General features: G+C 34.9%; 1 protein-coding gene across 1 annotated transcript in view; it reads left to right on the top strand.

Moving 5' to 3' along the window:
- Positions 1-24624, top strand: part of TBC1D19 (TBC1 domain family member 19) — a 147325-nt gene that overhangs the window by 52967 nt on the left and 69734 nt on the right. The window contains exons 5-11 of the mRNA XM_052642094.1: positions 1547-1621; positions 2667-2730; positions 3905-3951; positions 7771-7881; positions 16327-16399; positions 21358-21396; positions 23194-23306. Coding sequence (XP_052498054.1) covers positions 1547-1621; positions 2667-2730; positions 3905-3951; positions 7771-7881; positions 16327-16399; positions 21358-21396; positions 23194-23306 — 522 coding nt within the window. The remainder of the gene's footprint in view (positions 1-1546; positions 1622-2666; positions 2731-3904; positions 3952-7770; positions 7882-16326; positions 16400-21357; positions 21397-23193; positions 23307-24624) is intronic.

Here is a 24624-nt window from a genome sequence, read left to right on the forward strand (position 1 = left end):
TCTCTTATAGATGATTTTTTTTTCCTGTTCATTCATTACTTTGGCAGTTGTACCAAAATTTTTCTAAATTCTTGCGGCATAACTTAGAGTGGAAATCTGTTCAATTATTGAAAACTTATTATGTGCTCGATAAAGTGTGATATGTGCTGTGATAGGTGAAGGAAGAGATACTGTGAGAATCTGTAGGCAAAGGCACTAATATTATCTGAGTGGGAGCCAGGTAAGAGCAGGCTTAATAGAGGTGAAGACCTGAATGGTGAATATAATTTACTCAGATAACGTAGGAATAAGTATGTTGAAATAAGAGTAGAGCATGGAGAGTTTATTCCAGATAGAGAGTAATATATTTAGATATGTATGTTAATGAAGAAACTCTGAATAATGATAGCTGTAGTAAAAACTATCAGTGATTATTATCATTGTGTCACTGTTCAAAGTACTTTACATCTTTAATTTTTATAGTAATCACAAAAGGAGGTATTATTATTCTACTTTTATTGACTGATTTTAGCTGTCCTTTATGGATAATATAATATATACTTATCTCCATTTCTCCTCATTTGGTCTAAATTTTGGAGCTTTGGTATTATTCTGTTTTTTGTGTGTCAGAAGTGGCCTGTGCTAAAAGATCAAAAAAATTATGGTGTTTTAACTTGGTATTAAAAAGAATAATTTACTGAAGTATGATGTATATGGATGATCAATTTATGACTTACCATTAAAATTAACTTACTATTTCAAGTTTATGAGAAATACCAGGGACAGAGAAGAACGTAATCTATATGGTGAGAAAACAATAAGACCAATCTAGATTGTGACACATTCCAAAAGACATCTGCCCTGGACTGCTCAAAAAAGCCAGTATGAGAAAGAAAAGGAGTAAAGCGCTCTAGATTAAGCTATACAGAAAGAGACATAACAACCAAATGTAATGCATTAATTTTTAATGGATCGAGGATTTAAAAAGATATAAAGACATTTTGGGGGATACTTGGAAAATTTTGAATATGGGCTAAGATGATATGAAATATTATTTTTAGTTTTCTCAGGTGTCATAGTGGTATTGTGGTTATGTAAGAGAAGGTTCTTATTCTTTAAAAATTCATAGTAAAGTATTTAGGGTGAAAGATGTTTGGAAAAATTACAGTATAATAATTTCTATAAAATTTTATTTTACTCGGTCATTAATGGGAGTCTTAAGTATGAAAGATTTATAAAGTGCTTAAATATAGCTTACCTTTTTTAAAAAATCTGCTATTTCCCCATCTGACTTGTTGATTTATTTTTTAAATCTATCTTCATTCCTATCCTCCACTAGAATGTCAGTTCCATGAGGATGGAGACATTTTGTTATTCACAACACTAAGGATAGTATCTGGCACATAGTAGGCAGTAATCAATATTTGTTGAGTAATCTAGTGAATAGAGATAACCAATCTCAAGCAACTTCACCATTTCTATATAACGCATAATGTCTTTAATTTTTTAAGAGTCACTTTTGACACTGTTAACCAATAATAATAATAGACTGTTCCGTATGTTTCAGGGAAGTTGGGAAAAAAGAATTTTGAAGAGTTTAAATAGTATGTGCACTGAACTGAGTATCCCATTGGCACGAAAGGTACTTTTAATACTTATGTATTTGATTGTGAATCATGTACTAGGAAGTATCATGAAATTATAACTGTTAGGCATATTTATCTCTTTTTTTGTTACTGGTATACAGCTTTTTGAAACCAAACTCTATAAAAGGTCAATTATGTGAGTGTAGTTTATATAGTTTTCTATTACATCTGCTATAATGCTTTTTGTAAAAAAAAGAAAAAGAAAACCTGTATCTTGAGAATAAATATAGGCTGAACAGTACAGATTATTTGGAGATTTGTCTGTAAAGGTTATAAATGTACTTTAAAGAGTTTAATTACCTTTAGTCTCCTTACCCGAATGATTTATCATCTCTCCAGAACTATTTAGATCTAATACTCAACATTTATCTGCAATTCTGGGCTTTGACAGGGGAGAGATGAAAAAGGAGAGAAAAGCCACTTGAGGAATGTTCCGGGTCTTTTACAGCTGTTCAAGAGTAGGAGAGAACAAGTTTCTCTTCACTTTATCCTCCCTACTACCTATTTATTCCCTGCTGTTGGACAAGATATAGTGAATGTACATTGGATAATATCCAAGCACAAGTCACTGAAGGCACCAGAAGGATGGTGTAAAAAAAGGATAAACTTATATGAAAAGCTGTCTAAATGTGTAGTATTGTGTAATATGCTGTCTTTCATATAGGAAGATGATGCCACTGACTCACAGTCACACTCTCTTTGCCAGCCCCCTTATGATGCATTTCTGAGATTGCTGGATGGGGTAAGAGATGTAGTATGTGGCTGAGGAGCAGTTTTTCTTTGTGAAATTTTATTGGCCAGTACATATCATTTACCTTCTATTTTAGACTCATGAGCACCATATTCTAACTGAGCCATTAAATGTAATAGTTAAATAATATTAAGTGTAATTCCCAGAAAAGCTAATCATATGTAATGAAATTATTTTTTCTTATGTTATGGTAGCTTATATAAGCTTTTAGATAAGGTATTGATTCTTATTTTTCAGCGGCATTGCTTAACTTCACAAAACGAAACCAATTTTAAAATTACCTTTTTTAGAGGCCAGTTGGAGAACAGAAAGAACTTCTCAATAAATGGAATGAAATGGGAACTGATGAACCAGGTACATATGAAAAAAATATTTTCAAAATGTGGTAGTGGGAAAAAAAATTGTCTTTTTAATTGTGAATCCAAAATAACAATATTAACAAGTTCTTTTTTGAAAGATAGCAACTTCCCTTCTCACTGATTTATTATCATCTGGTTTTTTTTGTTTATTTGCTTAAACTTCTACTTTGCAGTTTAAAAATTCCCAGCTTTAGTCACTGTTCTCCGTTATTTTGAGAATATTTAAATCAGTTATTTTTTTAACCAGCATTTGAAAACATTTTTATGAAAGAATACATTAACATCATTCAGTGGATTTCTTAGGCTCGTAATTAAGATAAATCTTAAGCTTTAATCACATTGAGATGTTAAAATGTGTTACATTTTGAGAAGTTTTAAGACTTTTAAAATGTTTTTAAGAATTTATTTTGGTTCATTTTAATGTTTAAAATTGAGTCTATAAATTTTAAAAATATTTAATGAGTAATAAATATATGTATAAAATAATTATTGATATATATATATAATAATTATATAGATAGACATATACATAATTCTTCACCACTCCTCCTTAAAAGATAGTTGGGGCCTGGGTAGGGTGCAAGAAATTGTGAGCCATCATAAAGGAAGCAGTGTGTTATAGAAATTCAAAAGGGAGAATAGTTCAATATAACCTGAGGCTTCCGCAGTGGTTCAGTGGTAAAGAATTCTCGTGCAATGTAGGAGATGCAGGTTCGATCCCTAAGTGGGGAGACACATTTAAGCATGCATGCACAAAGGACGCAGTGCGTTATAGAAAGTTCAAAAGGGAGAGCAGTTCAGTACAACTACAAGATTCACTGAGAATTTATTGTTTGTATTCTAAGTACTGTGAGAATTCTCATGTAGAACTTTCATATTATATTGACATTGTTTTTCAGTTCAATTACAAATGTTCCATTATAAATTTATGGAAGAGAGGACTCTAATTTCTTCTAGAATATGTTATCTAGACTGTCAAGGGAAGGGACTTTCTTTTTATTTTTGTTAGTACAGTGCTTAATACAGTGTATGACAAATACTTAATATTCTGCAAATGTTTGAATTAAGCTAGCTGCATAACAATATGAAAGAACCATTATAATTTATTATTAATAAGAATTTGTATATTATAATCGAAATTCTATTTTAATCTGTCTTATTAATTCTAGATTTAAGCCTTTTCAGACCTGTTTATGCACCTAAGGATTTTCTTGAGGTAGGTTCTATTGGTTAAATATATGTATATTAATGAGGTAAAAATGCAAAAGAAATGATGGTATTAAAAAACATCTCCAGGCAGAAAAATCACCATATAAGAAGCCCCAGAGCCATGAAAGCAATGGAATAACCTGATCAGGTTTGTGTTTGGAAATTGCTCTGGGAAAATACGTTGTAGTGTGGAAAGATTAGAGGGAAGTAAATCAAGAAGATTTGATTAAAAAATAGTGACTGTAAATCATGTAGCCTGCTGGCTAGCACAACAGGTGCTCAGTGAATCTTTTTCTTTTTTCTTTTTCTCCCTGTTGTAGTAGTTCAGACAAGGCATGATAAAGGTTTGAACTAAGAGAACAGCATTCAAAGTGGAAAGACATCAACAGACTTGAATTTAACAAGATGTGAATTTAACAGATTTTTTAAAAGATTTGGGAATTTATTAGATCTAAGGAGTATGAGAAAAAGAAAAGATAAACATGAGCTCTAAGTGTCTAGATTGGATAACTGGGCAGAGTTAACTTAAGATTCAGAATACAGAAAGAGACACAGGTCCATTAGTGAAGATGATGCACTTAATTAAGTTTGAGAGGCATATTGACGTTGAAGAGGAACTCTTTAGTAGGCAGTTAGAACTCCGAATTATTTTAATTCACTCATCCATTTTTTTCTCTTGTACCTTATATGTAATCCACCAGGAAATCCTTTCAGCTTTTTGAAGTATGTCCAGAATCCATTCACTTCTCATCACTGCCATTCCTATGTTCCATCTCTTGTCTGGACTGTTTCAGTAGCCTCTTAATTGCTCTTACTGCTTTTACACTTCCCCACCTAGAATTTGCTTTTAGCAGAGTTTGTAGCGGAAGCCTTGTAAATAGTATTCTGAAGAAGCCACTCTTCTGGTATCCAGTGGCTTTTTATCTCATTCTACTTAAAACCCAAAGTCATGACAGTGGCCTAAAACACCCTATTTGATCCGATACCCATCACCTCTCTGAGTTCCTCTCCTATTCCTTTTCCTCCTGATTTGTTCTACTCCGGCTGCTAGAGCTTGCTTACTTTCCCCTGGCTTTCTCCCATCTAAGGGTCTTTGCTCCTTGTTTTCTCTGCCTGCATTGCTTTTCCCCGAGATACTTGTGTGTCCATTCCCTCACATTCCCTTATGTTTTTGCTTAAATGTCATATTCTCAGCATAAACAATATGGTCAGTGGTATTGTAATAACTTTGGAGGGATACAGACTTATTGTGATGATTTTATAATGTATGCAAATGTCAAATCACTGTTAGTACAATCTGAAACTCACACAATTTCAATTTAAAAAAAGAACATTCATGGGAAAAATTTAAACATATACACACACACAAAAATGTTACCTTCTCGCCAAATCCTTCCCTGGCTCTCCTCTTGGAATTCCTTATAATCCTTTTCTACCTTGTTTTTCTCCGTAACCTTTAGCATCATATAACATACTGATTTTCTATTTTGCCTGTTGCCGCCTTTATTCTGTAATATGGAAGCTTTGTTCCCTGCTGCAGCAATTACACAGAGCCAAATCAGATAACTTAGATGACATATAAGATTTCAGCCACAAGGATACACCCACATAAAGCTTTCTTTCAGCAAGAGAAAGAAAGCACATGCAAATACAAAGAGATAGAAATTTCCAGTCCCAGCTCCTTTCTCAGTAACACAGGATGCACTTTGCAGCCCTTTCTCAGTTACACAGGATGCACTTTGCCTTTGGGTTATGAATCACCAAGGTACATGCAAGATACAAGTTACAGCATAAGCTTTCTGATGAGTCTTTTACACCCTACTGGTAATTCAGGTGCAAACTAGCAATCTATACATTTTCAATAAACAGTGTAAATAAATTGATACGGAATGCCTCCAGGGGACATTAAGTAGCACATTATAAATGACTAGTTAGTGCCTTTCATCCCATTTTGGCCAAGGGTCACTGCCAGATGTCCCTGAAGCTAAGATAGGCACTATCACAAACCAGCTGCAAGTTGATCCTATCCTTAACTGCTCTCTCTCAAACAGGTTTAACAGTGCTTAGCACATAGTTGCTCAGTAAATAAGTGTTGAGTGAATGAGTAAATGAATGATTTAATCTTTTGCATTTTATTTTTTTTCTGAACCTGTTTTCTCAGATACAAGTTTGCCAGCATTGTTAGAAATTATTTCAGGCCTTTTAGAATTATAAACAGTCTCCTTTTAACTTAAAAGAGAAGTTACTTTGGTTTGAAACTGCCTTTATACTGCTAGTGTTATTTCTCTTAGATTATTAAAGGTTTCTCTCAAACCCATCCCTTTCTTAGCACTTAAATTTCATATAATTTTTATATAATTAATTTTATGTTTTCTCCTTAATAATCATAGCACTCTGTTTCCTTAAGGACTGTTGCTGAATTGATTCTTTTATTAGTCATACTGAGATTCTTCTTTAGCTCAAGAAAAGTTTTCTATAATCACTTCCTTATCGTTTCTGCTTTTCTAATATTTTTTTCTTTTCTATTGCCCATGTATTCATAGTTTTTCTTTTCAATTCTATGTTTTTAAGTTTTCCATGCACTATGACCCCTTATTGCATAATTAGACTAAAATTGTATTGTGCTATATTAGTCTATATTTAACACAGTTGGTTCTTTGCTAAAATATTTTTTAAAAATAAATTCCTTTGATATTTTTAGCTTCAATTTAGTGTTTGAAATTTTAGGAAACTCTTTTGTACTTGTGGTATATTTCATTTTGTCAGCCATTAGTTATCAGGTTATTAATGCCTTCTTCAGATATGCTAGTGTTTCTGTCATTATAATCTTCACTGAATTCTTGGTTTCTTTCCCTTCAGAGCTGCAGTTTAAAAATATTTTTGGAAATTATTATTATTTTCTCCCTAAAGTACATGTTGTTAGAAAAATAAGAAAATATATATGAGAAGAAAATTTAAAACAAAAATTACTTATCATCATATAGCAATAAACACTACTATAATTTTTAATTTAATAAACATAATGTGGTATTTATTAATCATGGCATATTAAACTGTATTTTATATACATAAAACATAATTTATATAGGCAATTTCCTCTACCGGAATGTTTAAGTAGTCTTAAACATCTTAAATGTCTAATATTGAATGTCTTAAAATATTAAATGTATAATATTTTTCTATTATAAACAGCATTTCCTTTACCTTTTTTTTGTACTATCTCTGCAAGCAGTTTTAATTATTTCCATAATCATACTCACAGAAGTGAGATTCCTAGATTAAAGGATATGTAAATATCCAAGATTTTTAATTTTGAAAAATATTTCTTGTTAGTTTGGCTTCTGAAAAAGTTTTTTTTTACCTTTGAATTTGATTTAGAAGCAATACCTTATGATGTTATTCCACTGTCTTTCTATAAACTTTTCAGCATCTGTTTTTAAAAGTGTTAGAGTTGGTTCTCAAGTTTTTCCTGGCAAATACTGAAATCAAGCAGTTTAAATTTTTCTGTCATTTTTCCTTGTAAAATATTATATTCAAACAATTTTTATTTTTTCTTAACATCAAAAAGTTTTTCTTTATAACTGAAATTTTAACTTTTTGGTATTTTATTTGATAGTTTGTCTGTTGGAATATTAAATTGAAAACATGTTTATGGTACTTTAACATTTTAATGCAATTTTACAGTATTCAAAATGTGATTAAAGTATATGCATAACCCAAATAATTTTTAATTTTGTTGTGATATACTAAGAATATCACTGCCAATTTTATAAGTGTAAATTTTGTATAAAGAAACTAACCAATTTCATTGGATTTGTTTTTAAAGGTATTAATTAATCTTCGCAACCCAAATTATGAAAATGGTGATTCTCTTAGTTTCAGGACTCATTTGGGTTTAATCCAAGTTCCTCTCAAAGTAAAAGACATCCCTGAATTGGTAAGTATAGGTACTTCAAAATAAATTAATATATTTTAGAAGGTAATCACTGGAAAAATATTTTAGTTCAAGATATATTTAAAGTAGTAGGACAGTCTGCTCATTAAATAAATGAATAAAGTGAAAGTTTTTTTTTTTTATTGTAAATATGTTCTATAGAGAGTGAGTTGCTTTGCTAGTAGGATTAAAGGTGAGCTTTCATTGACCTATAAATGCTTTTACTTATTTCTTATTTTAATAAACAGCATAGACTTATAAGACCTCTTATTGGGATTTAGGTGCCTGATGTATAGCTATAAAACTTATTGAAACAAATTGTGAATTTTATTAAAAAATTTTAAGGAATATACATTTCATTTATTTCAACCAACCTTTTTTTAAGCTCCTAATATGGAAAACACTGAGGGAGATAAAAGAACATAAGATGAGTTAAAGACTATCTTTGCTCTGCAGATTGTCACATTTTGGTGAGGAAATTAGTTTTAAAATAGAATAATTGTAGTAAAGTGGAGAGATTTCCTTACAAAGAAGTTAAGAAATTACCATCAGTCTTTCTTTTGTGAATTACCCCAAAATAGTAAGGAGTACAAAAATGTAAATATTGTCTTTGGTGAAACTAAGACACAACTAAATTTTAAAGTATTAAGATAGAGAACTGATGGGAGAATGAGGAATGACTCAGACATGAAGAAGAAGGTCAAGCCTTATTGATTCTGAAAGGTGGGAGATATGGATAAGAAGTGTGATGGTAATCGATTTATTACCTTTCAGCTCCAAATCTACCTTTTAAAAAAATTGAACTATGGTTGCTTTACAATATTGTATTAGTTTTAGGTGGACAGCAAAGTGATTCAGTTACATACACACAGATACACACATATATTGTTTTTCAGATTCTTTTCCATTATAGGTTATTACAAGATATTGAATATAGTCCCCAGTACTATATAGTAAATCCTTGTTATTTATCTATTTTATATATAGTAGTGTATATATGTTAATCTCATACTCCTAATTTATCCCTACCTCTCTCTTTCTCCCTTTGGTAACTGTAAGTTTGTTTTCTATGTCTGTGAGTCTATTTCTGTTTTGTAAGGAATTTCATTTGTTTTATTTTTTGAGATTCTACATAAATGATATAGTATTTGTCTGTCTGACTTACTTCACTTATGATGATAATCTCTAGATCCATCCATGTTGCTGTAAATGGCAATATTTTGTTCTTTTTCATGGCCAAGTAATATTCCTTTGTGTATCTATATACCACATCTTCTCTATACATTCATCTGTTGATGCACACTCAGGTTGCTTTCACGTCTTCAGTTCAGTTCAGTTCAGTTCAGTCGCTCAGTCGTGTCCGACTCTTTGCGACTGTGCTGCTATGAACTTGGAGTGTGTGTACATTTTTGATTTAGAATTTTTGTCTTTTCTTGATATATGCACAGGAGTGGGATTGCTAGATCATATCATAAGTCTATTTTTAGTTTTTAAAGGAACTTCCATACTGTTTTCCATAGTGGCTGCACCAAATTACATTCCTACCAACAGTATAGGAGAATTCCCTTTTCTCCACACTCTCTCCAGCATTTACTATTTGTAGACTTTTTGATGATGACCATTCTGACCATTTGTGGTTTGCAAACCTACCTTTTTTTTAAAGTCCTGTTTTATTATACTGGAGCTGGACCTTGTAAACATTTCCTTTTTGCCAAGTAGCTTGACATTAGGCTTTGTCAATAGAGGATTCTGGAGAGACATTGCAAGACCATAGTAGGATAAAGGGACTCTCCATGTACAGAAGCCAGCAGATCAGCAAACAGAAGACCCAGTAGTATTCAACGTGGCAGCCCTTAGTCAGCCAGCTCCAGCCTGTACTCACTGGCAAGATTGTTCTTCACCTCTGGTCTGCATATTCCTGAGGCAGGCACACCCTCTCCTTAAAAGTCTGAATCTCAGTCTTGAGGACATGGGGGACCTTTCCTGAGTTCTTCGTTCCTTGGTTCACTCTCCTTCAGCCTAGAAGCCATAGTTGCTTTCTGCACTTGTTAATTCTGTTTTTCCATGTTCACACTTCTGATATGGTTTCTATTTCTTGACTGGACTCTGACTGATACAAGAGAACAGATGATTTTCTCCCTAGAACTTGGCAAAGAATGAGGACTTGGAGATACCGTATGTGATAGAAGGCATTGAGGAGACATAGAGCTGAAAATGGAGATTGTATAAAAGGGTTTAGACCCCCAGACTTGTCCCATCCTTCATTTCCTGGCGACTCCTCCTCCCTCACAGGAGTCCGAAGGTGTATATAATCATTGCAGAAAGGCCATGAACTCAGAGACCTCAAATGTAGAGCTGAATAGGAATGAAGCATTGTACTGAAAACAGAAGAATTAAGTGAAGGTTGACCAAAAGAAAGAAAGCAAAAACTGGCTGTCTATAAAAATTTTTCAGAGTAAAGCCCATCATACTCTGCGCAGGCCTCAGAGACAGAGCTTCCAGTCAGTTGTTCATTGCCTCAATCCAAAATATGACTGACCAGCCTAGGCTTTCCAGATATTTGAAATTTTACAATTTGAAAAGCACAGCTCAAAATTAAAACAGACCCTGCAGAGAAAAATAAGGAAGAAGAAATACCCAATTTAGGAAATGAGTAATTATTATGGCCACCAATATAGTTACTTCAGGTTTGAATTTACGTCTACACTTGCAGGATACAGTAGGCCAAAACCTGGTATAAGGTTCAATTAGATTTGTACAGAACAGAAAACACGGCATGCCAATATATCATGTAGATCTTCATTGGAAGTCCGTACGGCTTACCAGCTGCTACTTCCTAGCCCCTACAAGGAATGCTTGCAAATGGAAGTAACAAGGTTACATAGGTACAGCATAGGAAAATCTCATGCGCAATAGGAACCGTTTCTTGTAATGCACATGAGCATAGTTTCCATGCCTCTCAAGAGGCATGCCAGGTAGCTGAGGCCTGTGTTTTTCAATAGGTTTCTATAGTCCACTTACAGTCCTTCATTTCAGATGAAATTTACCAGTCAGGTGTCTTTCTTTTTTTTTTTTCAGTAAATTATATTGCTGGTTATGTAGCTGGCTTTCCTCTCCACAATTTTTTTTTTCATAATCCAGTACATTTTCAGGACAACAGTGCTAAGAGAAGGTAAATACAAAGTAATCTTCACCTGGACAAAGAGGTTAACCTTTTGTTAACTGTATCTTCCCAATAGAAGACTTAAAGCAAACATTAATATTCTCAGAGAAAAGATTACTCATGAAATAGGAACAGAATTTCATTAGAACAACAAAACAAGACATTAGAAAGTGAAAACGAGCTTTTAGGAATCAAAAATATGATGTGCAAAAAAAAATGAGTAGAGAGGGAAATAAAAATATGGTGTACAAAAACAATCAGTAGAAAGACCAGGAAATCTCTATCAGCAGACAGTGTAAAAGCAAAAAGCCAATGAGATGAAAAATAAATGGGAAAAGATTTTTTTAATTAGATAGTCAGTCCAGATGGGCTGACACCTGGCCAGTAGGAGTTCCAGAAAGAGAATACAGAGACAAGGAGTTAAAAAAAATTTCAAGAACTGAAAGACAGGAATCTTCATTATGAAAAGACCTACCCAGTACCCAGTTCTATGAATGAAAGAAGACCCATAGCAAGGCACCTGAAAAGGAGAAAACTAAAAAGTTTTTATGGAAGAACAGAGTATATATAATGTTTCAGGCATCAGAGTGGCATCTGACTTCTCAGCAGGAAGACTGGAAGCCAGAGGATTTTTCAGTAAAGCCTTTAAAAACCTGAATGATTTCAAGCCTAGGATTCTGTATATAACCACCGGTCAATCAAATGTGAAGTTGAAGTATTTGTTTTCAGATGTACATGACCTAAAATATTCTAATTCATGGAGCTACTGGTAGAAATGCTCTAAAACAAGATCATAAACAAAAAGAGCAAAATAAAGGATCTAGGAAATGGGATTTCCAGCCTAAAAGTAGAAAAAGTTCCAGAATGCCAGTGAAGAGAATTTCTAAGCCAGTCTGTGCAACAGGACCAGAGCAGAGCAATCCATAGTGGAGCAGGAGGTTGTAGGGTTCCATGATGAGACCTTGCAAGAAAAGCACCAAAAATGTAGATGATGTGATGACATGCTAACCACATGCAGAATTATTGCGGAGGGTCTTTTCAGAGTTGTTAAAGGGAGGAGGAAGAGGGAAGTAGAGAAAATGCATAAGTGAAAAAATGGTTTAATTATGAACTGTATGGAAAAAAGTACAAGAAAGGAAACATATTTATAGCATACTACATTCCTCAGCAGTGAGTAATATTTAACTAATAATAAACTCAATATAGATGTAATTAGGCATTGATATATACTTATATTGGAATGATAGAGGGAGGAAAAGAGAATGTACTGAGCTAAAAATCCACATTTATCACTAACAGATTTAATAGTTATTTGAAACTGCTAAATTTAAAATAGCAGAATGTACCTGTTACTTGAAATATGGATATATGTTTGTTTGTTTGTTTTCTGGCCATGCTGCATGGTTTGTGGGATCTTAGTTGCCCAGCCAGGGATTGAACCCAGGCCCTCGGCAGTGAGAGAATGGATTCCTAACCCCTGGGCCACCAGAGGATTTCCAAAATATGGATATGAACACCAGGAAAAATGCTGAAAGTGGTTGTTCCTGCATAGTGGAATAATTGTGATTGTGTGTATTTGTGTGTTGGAGAGGAGTGCATAAATAGGGAACTAATGTTTTGTTATGGTTGTTGTTAAGTCTTTTAGCTGATTTGACTTATGTTTAATGTATGTAAAGATAGCATAGCATGGTGGTTAGATAATTAGATTCTGAAGCCAACTAACCTGGTTTACCCTCTTGCTGTACCATTCAGGTTGTGTGATCTTGGGCAAGTTTTCTTAACCTTGAGCTTTAGTTTTCTTATTCAATATATGGATAATAGTATCTCATAAAAGTATTGTATTGATCAATATCTTAAGATATGTTATGGGTTGACTTGTGACCTGCCCCCCCCACCGAAAAGTTATCTTGAATTCTGACCTTGAATACCTGTAAATGTGACCTCATTTAAAACAGGACCCTTGCAGGTGCAATGAAATTAAGATGATGTCTTACTGGAGTAGGGTGAGCTCAAAAGCCAATATGACTGGTGTCCTTAAAAGAAGAGGAGAAGAGAGACTCACAAGGAGAATGTCGTATGACAGGCAGAGATTGGAGTGTTGCGCGTATAAGCCAGGGAACACACCCAGCAACACCGGAAGCTAAGAGAAGGACATGGGACAGATTCGCTCCTGGAGCCGTCAGGGAAAGCATGATCTTGTTAACGTTTTGAACCTCTAGCCTCCAGAACTGTGAGAAACTGGGAGTTTCTGTTGTTTAAAGTGAAAGTGAAGTTGCTCAGTCGTGTCCATCTCTTTGTGACCCCATGGACTGTAGCCTGCCAGGCTCCTCTGTCCATGGGATTTTCCAGGCAAGAGTACTGAAATGGGTTGCCATTTCCTTTTTCAGGGGATCTTCCTGACCCAGGTTAGATCCCTGGGTCTCCCGCATTGCAGGCAGACGCTGTCTGAGCCACCAGGGAAGCACCCTTCTGTTTTTAAAGCTAGCCAGTTAGTGGTACTTTTTAAAATGGCAGCCTTAGGAAATTAATATATAAATATAAAGCATATCAGTGGTCCTTGAAACATAGTAAGCAGTAAATGTTAAGCATTAGTACTATAACTGTCATAAAAAACAATTTTTAAGACGTTATTTTAAAAGATGTTAGAAGTCCTCTTAGGAGAGGTTTATACAAAGTGATATGGCTGTATAGAAGAGGAAGTGGCAGGTTCTTCTCATGAAGTGTAGAAGGTCTTCTCAGAGGTACTGACATTTGAAATAGTTTGAAGGCGTTTGCTAGGTAAAGAAGCAGGGAATGATGATTTATAAAAAGGGTTCAGTTCAGTTCAGTTCAGTTGCTCAGTCGTGTCTGACTCTGTGACCCCATGAATCACAGTACACCAGGCCTCCCTGTCCATCACCAACTCCCGGAGTTCACTCAAACTCATGTCCCCTGAGTTGGTGATGCCATCCAGCCATCTCATCCTCTGTTGTCCCCTTCTCCTCCTGCCCCCAATCCCTCCCAGCATCAAAGTCTTTTCCAATGAGTCAACTCTTAGCATGACGTGGCCAAAGTAGTAGAGTTTCAGCTTTAGCATCATTCCTTCCAAAGAACACCCAGGGCTGATCTCCTTTAGAATGGACTGGTTGGATCTCCTTGCAGTCCAAGGGACTCTCAAGAGTCTTCTCCAACACCACAGTTCAAAAGCATCAGTTCTTCGGTGCTCAGCTTTAGCATGTTGTAAGTGGGGCTAATTATGCCTTCTGTCTGTCTGAGGGGACCTGGAGCTGGTGTAGATACATTCGTAGCTATTGGAGAATCAGAATCCTGTGACCGATTTTCAAAAAACTGTGACCATACTTAATGTCTTCAGGCATTAGGGATAGTTGTCCCCATTTCCTGAATCATGTGGCTGGTGATAATGGTTCTACCTCCAGAGTGCATGGTTTATCTGTAACCCTGGTCTGTCTGTGTGAGTACTGAGCTTGGTGAGACTCAGTGAGTCTTATATGATCCTATGGCCCTTATATGAGTGCCATATAGATGGCCCTCAAACCTAGCTCACAGTGTTATGCAGACTCATGCATATTAAAAAGGATTTTTTTGAGGTATAGTTGATGTACAGTATTACATAAGTTTCAGGTGTACAACATATTGATTCACAATTTTTAAAGGTGATATACTTCATTTATAGTTATAAAATATTGACTATATTCCCTGTGTTGTACAATATATCCTTGTAGCTTATTTACTTTATATGTAGTAGTTTGTATCTCTTAATCCTGTACCTCTATCTTGCCAAAAGGGAATTTCTTGAAACCAAAATGTATTAACTCTAAAGAGAAGTTGCAGACTAGTTCCTGTTCAGTCATGTACAGGCAGCAGGTTGGAACTAGAGCTCAGTAGAGTGGTTCACTATTTATTAACTCCTCTTTGTTACATGTCACTAAGCACTGTGCTAAGTACTGGAGGTGCAAATGTGTGTAAGAGATAGGACTGTCTTCCAAGAGCTTCAGGCTAGTGAGGAAATGGACAGTAAAAAGATAATTTCAATACGATGTAATTATATGCTTTGATAGAGGTTGCAGAAAAGGTAATACATGTTCCTAAAGAAGAAAATCTGAGATTAGGGCCCAGGGCTTCCCTGGTGGCTCAGACAATAAAGAATCTGCCTGCAATGCAGGAGACCCTGGTTTAATCCCTGGGTCAGGAAGATCCCCTGGAGAAGGGAATGGTTACCCACTCCAGTGTTCTTGCCTGGAGAATTCCATGGACAGAAGAGCCTGGCAGGCTATTGTCCATGGGGTCACAGAGTCAGACACGACTGAGTGACTAACACTTACACTACTGATATAGAATAAAAAATAGTCCAAAGCAGTAAAGTTTTATCTCTTTAGTTATTAAAAATTGGTAACATAAGTTGCAGTGCTTTTTTGAGATATAGATAAAAATCAAGTTTTTAGTTAAAAGATTGAAATATAATGACAGTTATTTAAAATCTATACAAAAATAAAATATATGTGTTATGCTGAAGAACTGTTTTATGAGGGACACATCACTAATTTAAATAATCATAGATAATTATGAAGGGTTAAAACTAATTCCATTTTTAAAGAAGAAGGAAGTTTAGTTTTAGCAGTTAGAATAGTAACAAAAGACTGAGGCAAGTATTGATAGAAATATTTAATTACTTAGGAAATAAAAATAATGTGAATACTATGAGGTTCTTATGTGTTTAAAAAAAAACAGACAAACAGGGTTACTTTCCTTAGACATTAGTAGATAAGTAGAGGAAGTCTGGAGAATAAATCTAATTTATTCTTATTTTAGCAGAGCACTTGATAGTCTAATTTTACTTAAAAATTAATTTAAGTTGTTTTGGATATTTGCCGTGTTTATTTGATTAAGAGCTGAGTGAAGTACAGTACCATACAAAGCACAGATACAGAATTATATTGGTAATTTTAGACAATGAATTTATAAAATAAAATTTATAAGTACTGCATGTGCTATTTGTATATGTATGTTTAAGGAAAGATTTGAATGTTATTAGTTCTTTACTCAAAAGAATAATTATTCTTTACTTTTACTGACTAGTTTGTTATCTAGAAAGGGAAAATTTTGGACTAAACTATTACTATTTAAAGGTTCAATAATATCGTTTTCTTTTTTAGATATTTGAATAAAGCAAAGATTTATTTTACATTGTGATTTTCATTTGAGTTGATGTCTAGGTAAAGATTATTTTTTAAATAACGTGTAGAAAAGTCTGAGCTGTATGGTAATTCTGTGTGTTATTTTTTCAGAAAGAATTCTTTGTAGAACTTGGCTTAACTACAGGACAGCTGGGTATAGATGACTCGACACAAGTGCCTCCTGGTTAGTATTTCTCCCATATGGCACATAATAAATGAAAATGAGAGTTAGGTTAAGGTTTATCTTGTCATTTCCAAAGTAATCCAGTAACTTTTTAATATCTGTCAACTAACTTGCTTTTTGCCTCTCCTTGGTTACTATTAATTATCGTGTAGAATCTTGTATATTTATTAGCATTCAATTAGATATTGTCTTTTTATTTGAGGGTCTTTAAAACAATTTTGAAAATTTGTAAGACATACATAAGTCATTTTGTTGGCAAAATTTTTCATTGGCAGCACTCATATTTCCCTTTATTTGCGTTACTATCTTTATTGTTTTTCATATCACCAAGTTAAGTGAACACTGACATGCTATCTTGTATAAACAAACATAGGTTTTAAAATTGGTGTGATTTCATCTAGAACATTTCCCCAACATCTCTCTTCTTGTGCCTAAATGCCAATATTTTCATAAGAGACTGGATTAATATTTATTTTTTTAATTTAAATTTATTCATTTTAATTGGAGGCTAATTACTTCACAATATTGTATTGGTTTTGCCATACATCAACATGAATCCGCCACGGGTGTACACGTGTTCCCAATCCTGAACCCCCCTCCCACCTCCCTCCCCCTACCATCCCTCTGGGTCATCCCAGTGCACCAGCCCCAAGCATCCTGTATCCTGCATTGAACCTGGACTGGCGATTCATTTCTTATATGACATTTTACATGTTTCAATGCCATTCTCCCAAATCATCCCACCTTCTCCCTCTCCCACAGAGTCCAAAAGACTGTTCTATATATCTGTGTCTTAATCATAATAAACAGGAAGTAAAAATTGACTTAAAATATGGACGGTCTATACTGTTGTACTAATCATAATAGATAGGAGTCATGGAACTGTTCTTGTCTTTTCCTCTGCCACTGGCTAGTTTTGTGACTTGGAAAAGTCACTTTGTATTTTGAGACTTGTTTCTTCCACTGTAAGATAAGGAAGTTGGCCACTTATTATTGTTGCTAATAATAATAATAATAAACAGTTATTGAGCATATACTATGTGTTATATGTATATGTTTTATATTAATATAAATTAATATAACATATTAATATATAACATAGCTATATATTATTATCATTTTAAAACCTTTGTTACTGTATAATACATATAGGAAAGTACATGTGTCCTAAGAGAATGGCTCAATAAATTTTTATATTTGGACACTCCTATTAAATTACCACCCAGATCAATAAAATGAAGTCCTTTCCTACCGCCTTTCAATCTTGATCCCCTGTGTCAAAGATAAGCACTGTTTTTACTATTCACGTCTCATCTCTTGCCTCCTCATTCTGTCCTTCCCCCTTCTGCCACCTCCATCCCCACTTCCACATACATACGTATTCTCTGTGTCTAATCATATTTGAAAAACTGCTGCAAGTTTTTCAAGTGTCTAGATTGACGACTCTGCCTCCTCTAAATCTTCTATATCGTTATCATCATCACCATCCGTGTTTATAGGATTTCAGCGTATCTTCAAGTTCCTTTTTGGTAAGGGTTTCTCTGTGCTCTTCTGTGTGGTCCTCAACATTGTCATCAGTCAGTTATGTCAGAGAAATCTTCCCTACCAAACTTTCCTTGAAACATTCAAAATATTCTTGATTTCCACATCAATATTGGGGAAGTCCCTGAGTCACTGATTGCTTCATTCCAGAATGGCCTCCAGCATGCATCAGGCTTTAGGGCATCTTCAGTCTCTGCAGTGGGCAAACTTGCACCTGCAATGGTGAAGCTCTTTCGTAAATCACTACTGAGGCTGCTGCTGCTCCTGCTACTGCAGGCAGTTAGCATCAAGGACAGTGGGGAACCTTCTGCAAGTGAGGTGGATGTAAGTCACCTGGATGCACTGCTGCCACAGTGACAGAGAGCTAGGAAACAGGAGCAGCCTTCCACATTCTCATTGGTGAAGCAGAGATTGGGGTTGGCCAGGAGCATTCTCAGCTAAGAGGAGGACCTTGAAATGGCAGCCCCTTCTCTTCATCCTTTTACTTCAGGAATGAAGCACTGGTGGAACCTCTCCAAGAACAAGATGGCCTTCACCCAAACCTTCTCATATTGCCAGAACATGGGCCGGCAATTTTTGTTTTAGTTCTTGTGGGCTTGGGGATTGCTTGCTCAGTAGATGAAGCCTGGCTCGATCACATGACCGCACAGCACCAGAATAAGGTGATCTTTTCAGGTCCTGAACCCTGGGGCTTGCTTTACATTCTTATGGAAATAGGTGTTATTGGGCATCTCCTTCCAGAACATGCCCACTTCATCACAACTGAAGATCTGCTCTGGAAGATGCCCTATCTCTTCTGTAAGTTTTTGAGCTCTTCTGGGAATGCTGAAGCTGTCTCTGCATCAGCCAGTGCTGATTCTCCCGTGATCTCTAAGTTCTCATGGTTGTAGCACTTCACAAAGCTAGCCAGCCATCCCTTGTGAGCTTCAGGCTCCATTCTCCTCAGCCCCTCATAGTGGTGCTCACAGGGGCTAAGTGCTTTTTCACACCTCATCTTGCTGTCAACAGGAATATGCTTCTGTGACACGTCCTCCAGCCACACAGTTAAAGCCTTTGCAAGCACTTTATCATGAACCAGAGACCATTTTTTCAATTGTAGGGGCAGCATTAATACTTCCACAAATTTCAACTTCTTTCTGCTTTATTTTGCAAATGCTTGGTTCGTGTTTACCTTGTAAACAGCATGAATCCATGACACGGTGGGAGACTACAGCAGGGTATGCCAACATCAGTTCATTTACATGAATTCAAATTTTGCTTTTTAAAACTTAGCACACAGCAAATCCAAGATTTGTTTTTTGGAATTTTCTAGAATTTTTTTTAGGTATTTCAGTCTGAGGTTGGTTGAATCCGCAGGTGTGGAACCCACAGATTTGGAGGGCTGATTGTATTACAATAGTGCTGCTGTGAATATTCTTGTGTAAGGTACATATTCAGTTCAGTTCAGTTCAGTCACTCAGTCGTGTCTGACTCTTTGCGACCCCATGAATTGCAGCACACCAGGCATCCCTGTCCATCACCAGCTCCTGGAGTTCACTCAGACTTATATCCATCGAGTCAGTGATGCCATCCAGCCATCTCATCCTCTGTCATCCACTTTTCCTCCTGCCCCCAATCCCTCCTAGCATCAGAGTCTTTTCCAATGAGTCAACTCTTTGCATGACGTGGCCAAAGTACTAGAGTTTCAGCTTTAGCATCATTCCTTCCAAAGAACACCCAGGGCTGATCTCCTTTAGAATGGACTGGTTGGATCTCCTTGCAGTCCATGCTACTCTCAAGAGTCTTCTCCAACACCACAGTTCAAAAGCCTCAATTCTTCGGCACTCAGCTTTCTTCACAGTCCAACTCTCACATCCATACATGACCACGGGAAAGACCATAGCCTTGACTAGATGGACCTTTGTTGGCAAAGTAATGTCTCTGCGTTTGAATATGCTATCTAGGTTGGTCATAACTTTCCTTCCAAGGAGTAAGCATCTTTTAATTTCATGGCTGCAGTCACCAACTGCAGTGACTTTGGAGCCCCCGAAAATAAAGTCTGACACTGTTTCCACCATTTCCCCATCTATTTCCCATGAAGTGATGGGACCAGATGCCATGATCTTCGTTTTCTGAATGTTGAGCTTTAAGCCAACTTTTTCGCTCTCCTCTTTCACTTTCATCAAGAGGCTTTTTAGTTCCTCTTCACTTTCTGCCATAAGGGTGGTGTCATCTGCATATCTGAGGTTATTGATATTTCTTCCAGCAATCTTGATTCCAGCTTGTGCTTCTTCCAGTCCGGCGTTTCTCATGATGTACTCTGCATAGAAGTTAAATAAGCAGGGTGACAATATATAGCCTTGACGTACTCCTTTTCCTATTTGGAACCAGTCTGTTGTTCCATGTCCAGTTCTAACTGTTGCTTCCTGACCTGCATATATGGTACATATAGGCACACATTAAGATTCATATGTGAGAGTAATGCTGCTAACTGTTGTAGGGTGTGCATACATTCAATGTTCGTAAATGTTGCCAAATGGTTTTCCAAGGTGGTTGGACTGATTAACACTCCTACCACCTTTGTATGAGAAGCTCATTTGTTCTGTTTCCTTTGCATTTAGCCATTGTGGTGGTTTGTATTTCATAATGATTTAAATTTCATTTTTCTGATGACTAACATGGATGAGCATTTTCTCGTATGTTTATTGGTCCTTTGGATTACCTCTTTTGTAAAGACCTGTTCACATCTTCTGCATATTTGTATTGGATAGTTGTCTTTTTTAAGTTGACTTACTGGGAGTGCTTTCTGTGTTCTGAGTACAAGACCTTTGCTGGATAGATATATATTGCAAATATATTCTCCCACTCTGTGACTCACCTTTTCACTCTCAATGATGTCTTTAATGAACAGAAGTTTCTTGAGTTGAATATGACCAAGTTTAGGAGGGTTTTTTTTCTATTATGATTGGTACTTTAAAAACAAATGTTTGTTTTTCCCATATAAACTTTTAAAATGGCATTTTTATAGTGGGATTACCTATATAGTATTAATGCTCTTATTAGGTATGCTTTCATGCTAGTTTGCAGTGGAAGTAGGGGCTTGCAAATGAAGCTGTCAATAAGTTTTGTTTTTAGGGGGAAAAATCAGAGATGAATGGACAGAAACTTGTGTTATGAGAAGGTATTTTATACTATTTTAACAAAGGAAGTTAATCAATTTTTTCTTCTGATTAAATATACTTAGTTTTCTTTTAATTTCTATAAACTTTAAACAACTTAGAAAAAAGACTTTTCTACATATATTCTCATAGTTTCCTGTAGAGCTATTCCAGCTTTGAATATAATTAGAAGCATCAACACTAGAAAAATATACACAATATTATTCTAAATGTGACTGATTATATTTGTGTCTAAAAGTGTTATTTTATCATTTTTAGAGCTTTTTGAAAATGAGCATGTACGTATTGGGCAAAAAGGTAAGCTTTTTTTAAAATTTTTAATTGGAAGATAATTGCTTTACAATGTGTTGGTTTCTGCTGCACAATAACATGAATCACCTATTTAGTACACATGTATCTCCTCCCTCTTGAGAAAATGATAAGCTTTTGATTAAACTTATTTTAATTTCTGAAAATGAGACAGTTTTAAGTAAATGTCTGCATCATATGCCCTCATCTGAAATTTAATCCCTGAAGAGCTAAAGACCTAAAAAGGAATCATAATTAACAATGTAGATAAAACAATAGGAATCTTTATAAAGAGGGGAAATACATCATTTTGGCATTATCAATAAACAGCACATAAAGAAGTACGCAGATGATTCACTAAAAAGGAAAAGATAAATGCAGCCACACATTTCTCAAGGATATTAGCTTAATCCATTAAACAGTAGAATTTCATTTTAAAATGAGAGTCACGTTCGCTCTTTGATGTGCCCACACCCTTCTCATTAATGTTAATAGGAATATGCTCCTGCATCAGGAGAAAGTGATGACTGCCACGCTTCCTGGTGACTGTTCACAGTGGTAGGACTTAATAACTGAGCAGCTGTCAGCATTCTGGAGAATAAATTTTCCCCATCTTTTGAAGTTTCTTTTCCTTTCCTTGTTTATATAAATCCTGTTAGTCTTTGAAATATAAAGTGCAGATAAGTCTTTGTGTCAGAATGAACCTTCTGACAGTTATATTATTATGGTCTAAACTCCCTAGTTCAGTTTTCAGAATCTAGAGGACTATATTTATATGATTTGATATTTTCATTAAACACAATTGCAAGTTAAAGAATACGTTTCATCTTTTTATTTCACGTGGTCCCTTTGTTTCTTTCGGTCTTCTCATTTTCATTTAGTGTAAGGTTTTTTTCCTTTTTCTTTTAAGAATATAAGAAAACAGTACTGTTAGACAAGTATTAGCAGATGTCTAGTATTTCTTCTTTTGTTTTTACTTTTTTATATTTTGGCTTTGTTTGTTTTGGAAGGGGGCTTAATTCCTATAGTTAATATTTTCATTAAAATAAAGATTGAAACAAAAGGATAATATATTAATTTTGTGAACCTGACCACTTCTGAGTAATTTGGGGCCTTAATAATATTGGATCCTTTGTGTTTTCAGTTCTTAAAAAATTCCTCTTTTCTGTTCATTGTCCTGGAGAAGGAAATGGCAACCCGCTCTGGCACTATTGCCTGGAAAATCCCATAGATGGAGAACCCTGGTAGGCTATAGTCAATGGGGTCTCAAAGAGTCAGACATGACTGAGAAACTTCACTTCTTCACTTCTTCTGTTGATTTTGGCAGATAGTTAAAAGATCATCTAATAGAATGGATATCTATATTTGTAGAATTTTTAGTCATAATACTTCAGATAGCATACTACTTCCAAATACTAGAACATTCATGATTTAGTAGAATATGCTTAGGAAATTTAAATTTTCTGTAGATATGATTGATGTGATCTTCAAATCCAAAATTTATTATATATATGCATCATTAGTTGCAGATCCATGAAATTATAGTTAAAGCACAGGAATTCAAGGTACTTACATTAAAAAAACTTTCAGGTAAGGTAGGAGGTGGAGGAGCCTAAGGCTGAAAACGTACAGGACTGTAAATAAGACCACATCAAAAATCAGAGAGTAAAAGAAGATTGCCAAGATATGTTTTAATTACGTAAGATACAAAGATGAAATGTTAGCTTCTTAAAAAAAATTGTAAAGATTTCAATGTATTTCTTACATTACACATTTGCTAATGAGATTCTAATATACTTTTAACAGTTCTAACAGAACAAGATAGTGCTGCTGCTCAACAGTATATCAGACAAGGAAGTCCCACAGCCCTGAGAGCTGAACTGTGGGCTCTCATTTTGAATATCTCCAGTCACCCTGAGGTAAGAAGAAGAGGAAGGATGAGCCAAATTTGATATTTATTCTTCAAAGACCCATGTTTCAAAACAGAAATACTTTTTTTTAGTCTTATATGTATCCCCATTTTAAATTTGCAAATTCACTGTAGTTTAGAGTTCTAAGATAAGATTAATGTATAATTTAATCACTATGTATTTAACATAGATGTTTTTATTAGTAGTAATTAATTGGATAGTGTGATACATAAACAATAAGTGTAGGGTTGGCCAGAAAGTTCATGAAGGTTTTTCTGTAAGATCTTGTAGAAAAACCCAATGACCTTTTTGGCCAACTCCATAAAATTTTAATAAGTGGAGTCCACCAGTTTAGGTCAGTGAGGATGTGTGGTAGAATTGGGAATTAGAATAGGGTGAAATAAAGATAGACTCCTCAGTATATGTAAATGAGTAGTTTGTCCCTACAGTTACTTTGAAAATATGTACCATTTTTATAGCTCTAAAAATTGATATTTTATATGGGAATATTATTTTTCTAAGTATAAGAACATTTTATTTTAGGAAATAAAATGAAAATGAAGAGAAATCACCAACAGACAGGTAATAGATTCAATAAAGAAAAATATGTAACACACTCTTTTTGAAATATTTTAGAGAATTTTTTTTTTGCTTAAGCCCATTGATATACAAATCATTGATTTAAATATTTTAATAAATAGCAAACTAATAATTGCAGCCAACTAATAGTTAATTGCTGCTGCTGCTGCTGCCAAGTTGCTTCAGTCGTGTCCAACTCTATGTGACCCCATAGACGGCAGCCCACCAGGCTCCCCCGTCCCTGGGATTCTCCAGGCAAGAACACTGGAGTGGGTTGCCATTTCCTTCTCCAATGCATGAAAGTGAAAATTGAAAGTGAAGTCGCTCAGTCGTGTCCGACTGTTAGCGACCCCATGGACTGCAGCCTTCCAGGCTCCTCCATCCATGGGATTTTCCACTAGACAGTGGTTAAAAACACGGGTTTTCTTTGAAATCATACGACCTAGTTTCAACTCCTAGCTCCCCCAACTTATTTGAAATAAGTTGCTGAATGAGATAAATTTCTTCAAGCTTCAAGTTACCTATGCTTAAATATGGGTAATAATTTTTATATCATAGAGTGGTTGTGAGAATTAAATAAAATGTGAGTCTTTTATTAACACAGTACCTGATGTAACAGGCCACCACTGATGGTAGCAGTAATAATTATATATTGTATATAATTATAAATTAATCATAATTTGTAATATGTAATATATGCACATATATTGTAATTATATACATACCTAAGTATACACATATATTAAAA

The sequence above is a fragment of the Budorcas taxicolor genome, chromosome 6, assembly GCF_023091745.1.
Source record: "Budorcas taxicolor isolate Tak-1 chromosome 6, Takin1.1, whole genome shotgun sequence".
Lineage (NCBI taxonomy): Eukaryota > Metazoa > Chordata > Mammalia > Artiodactyla > Bovidae > Budorcas > Budorcas taxicolor.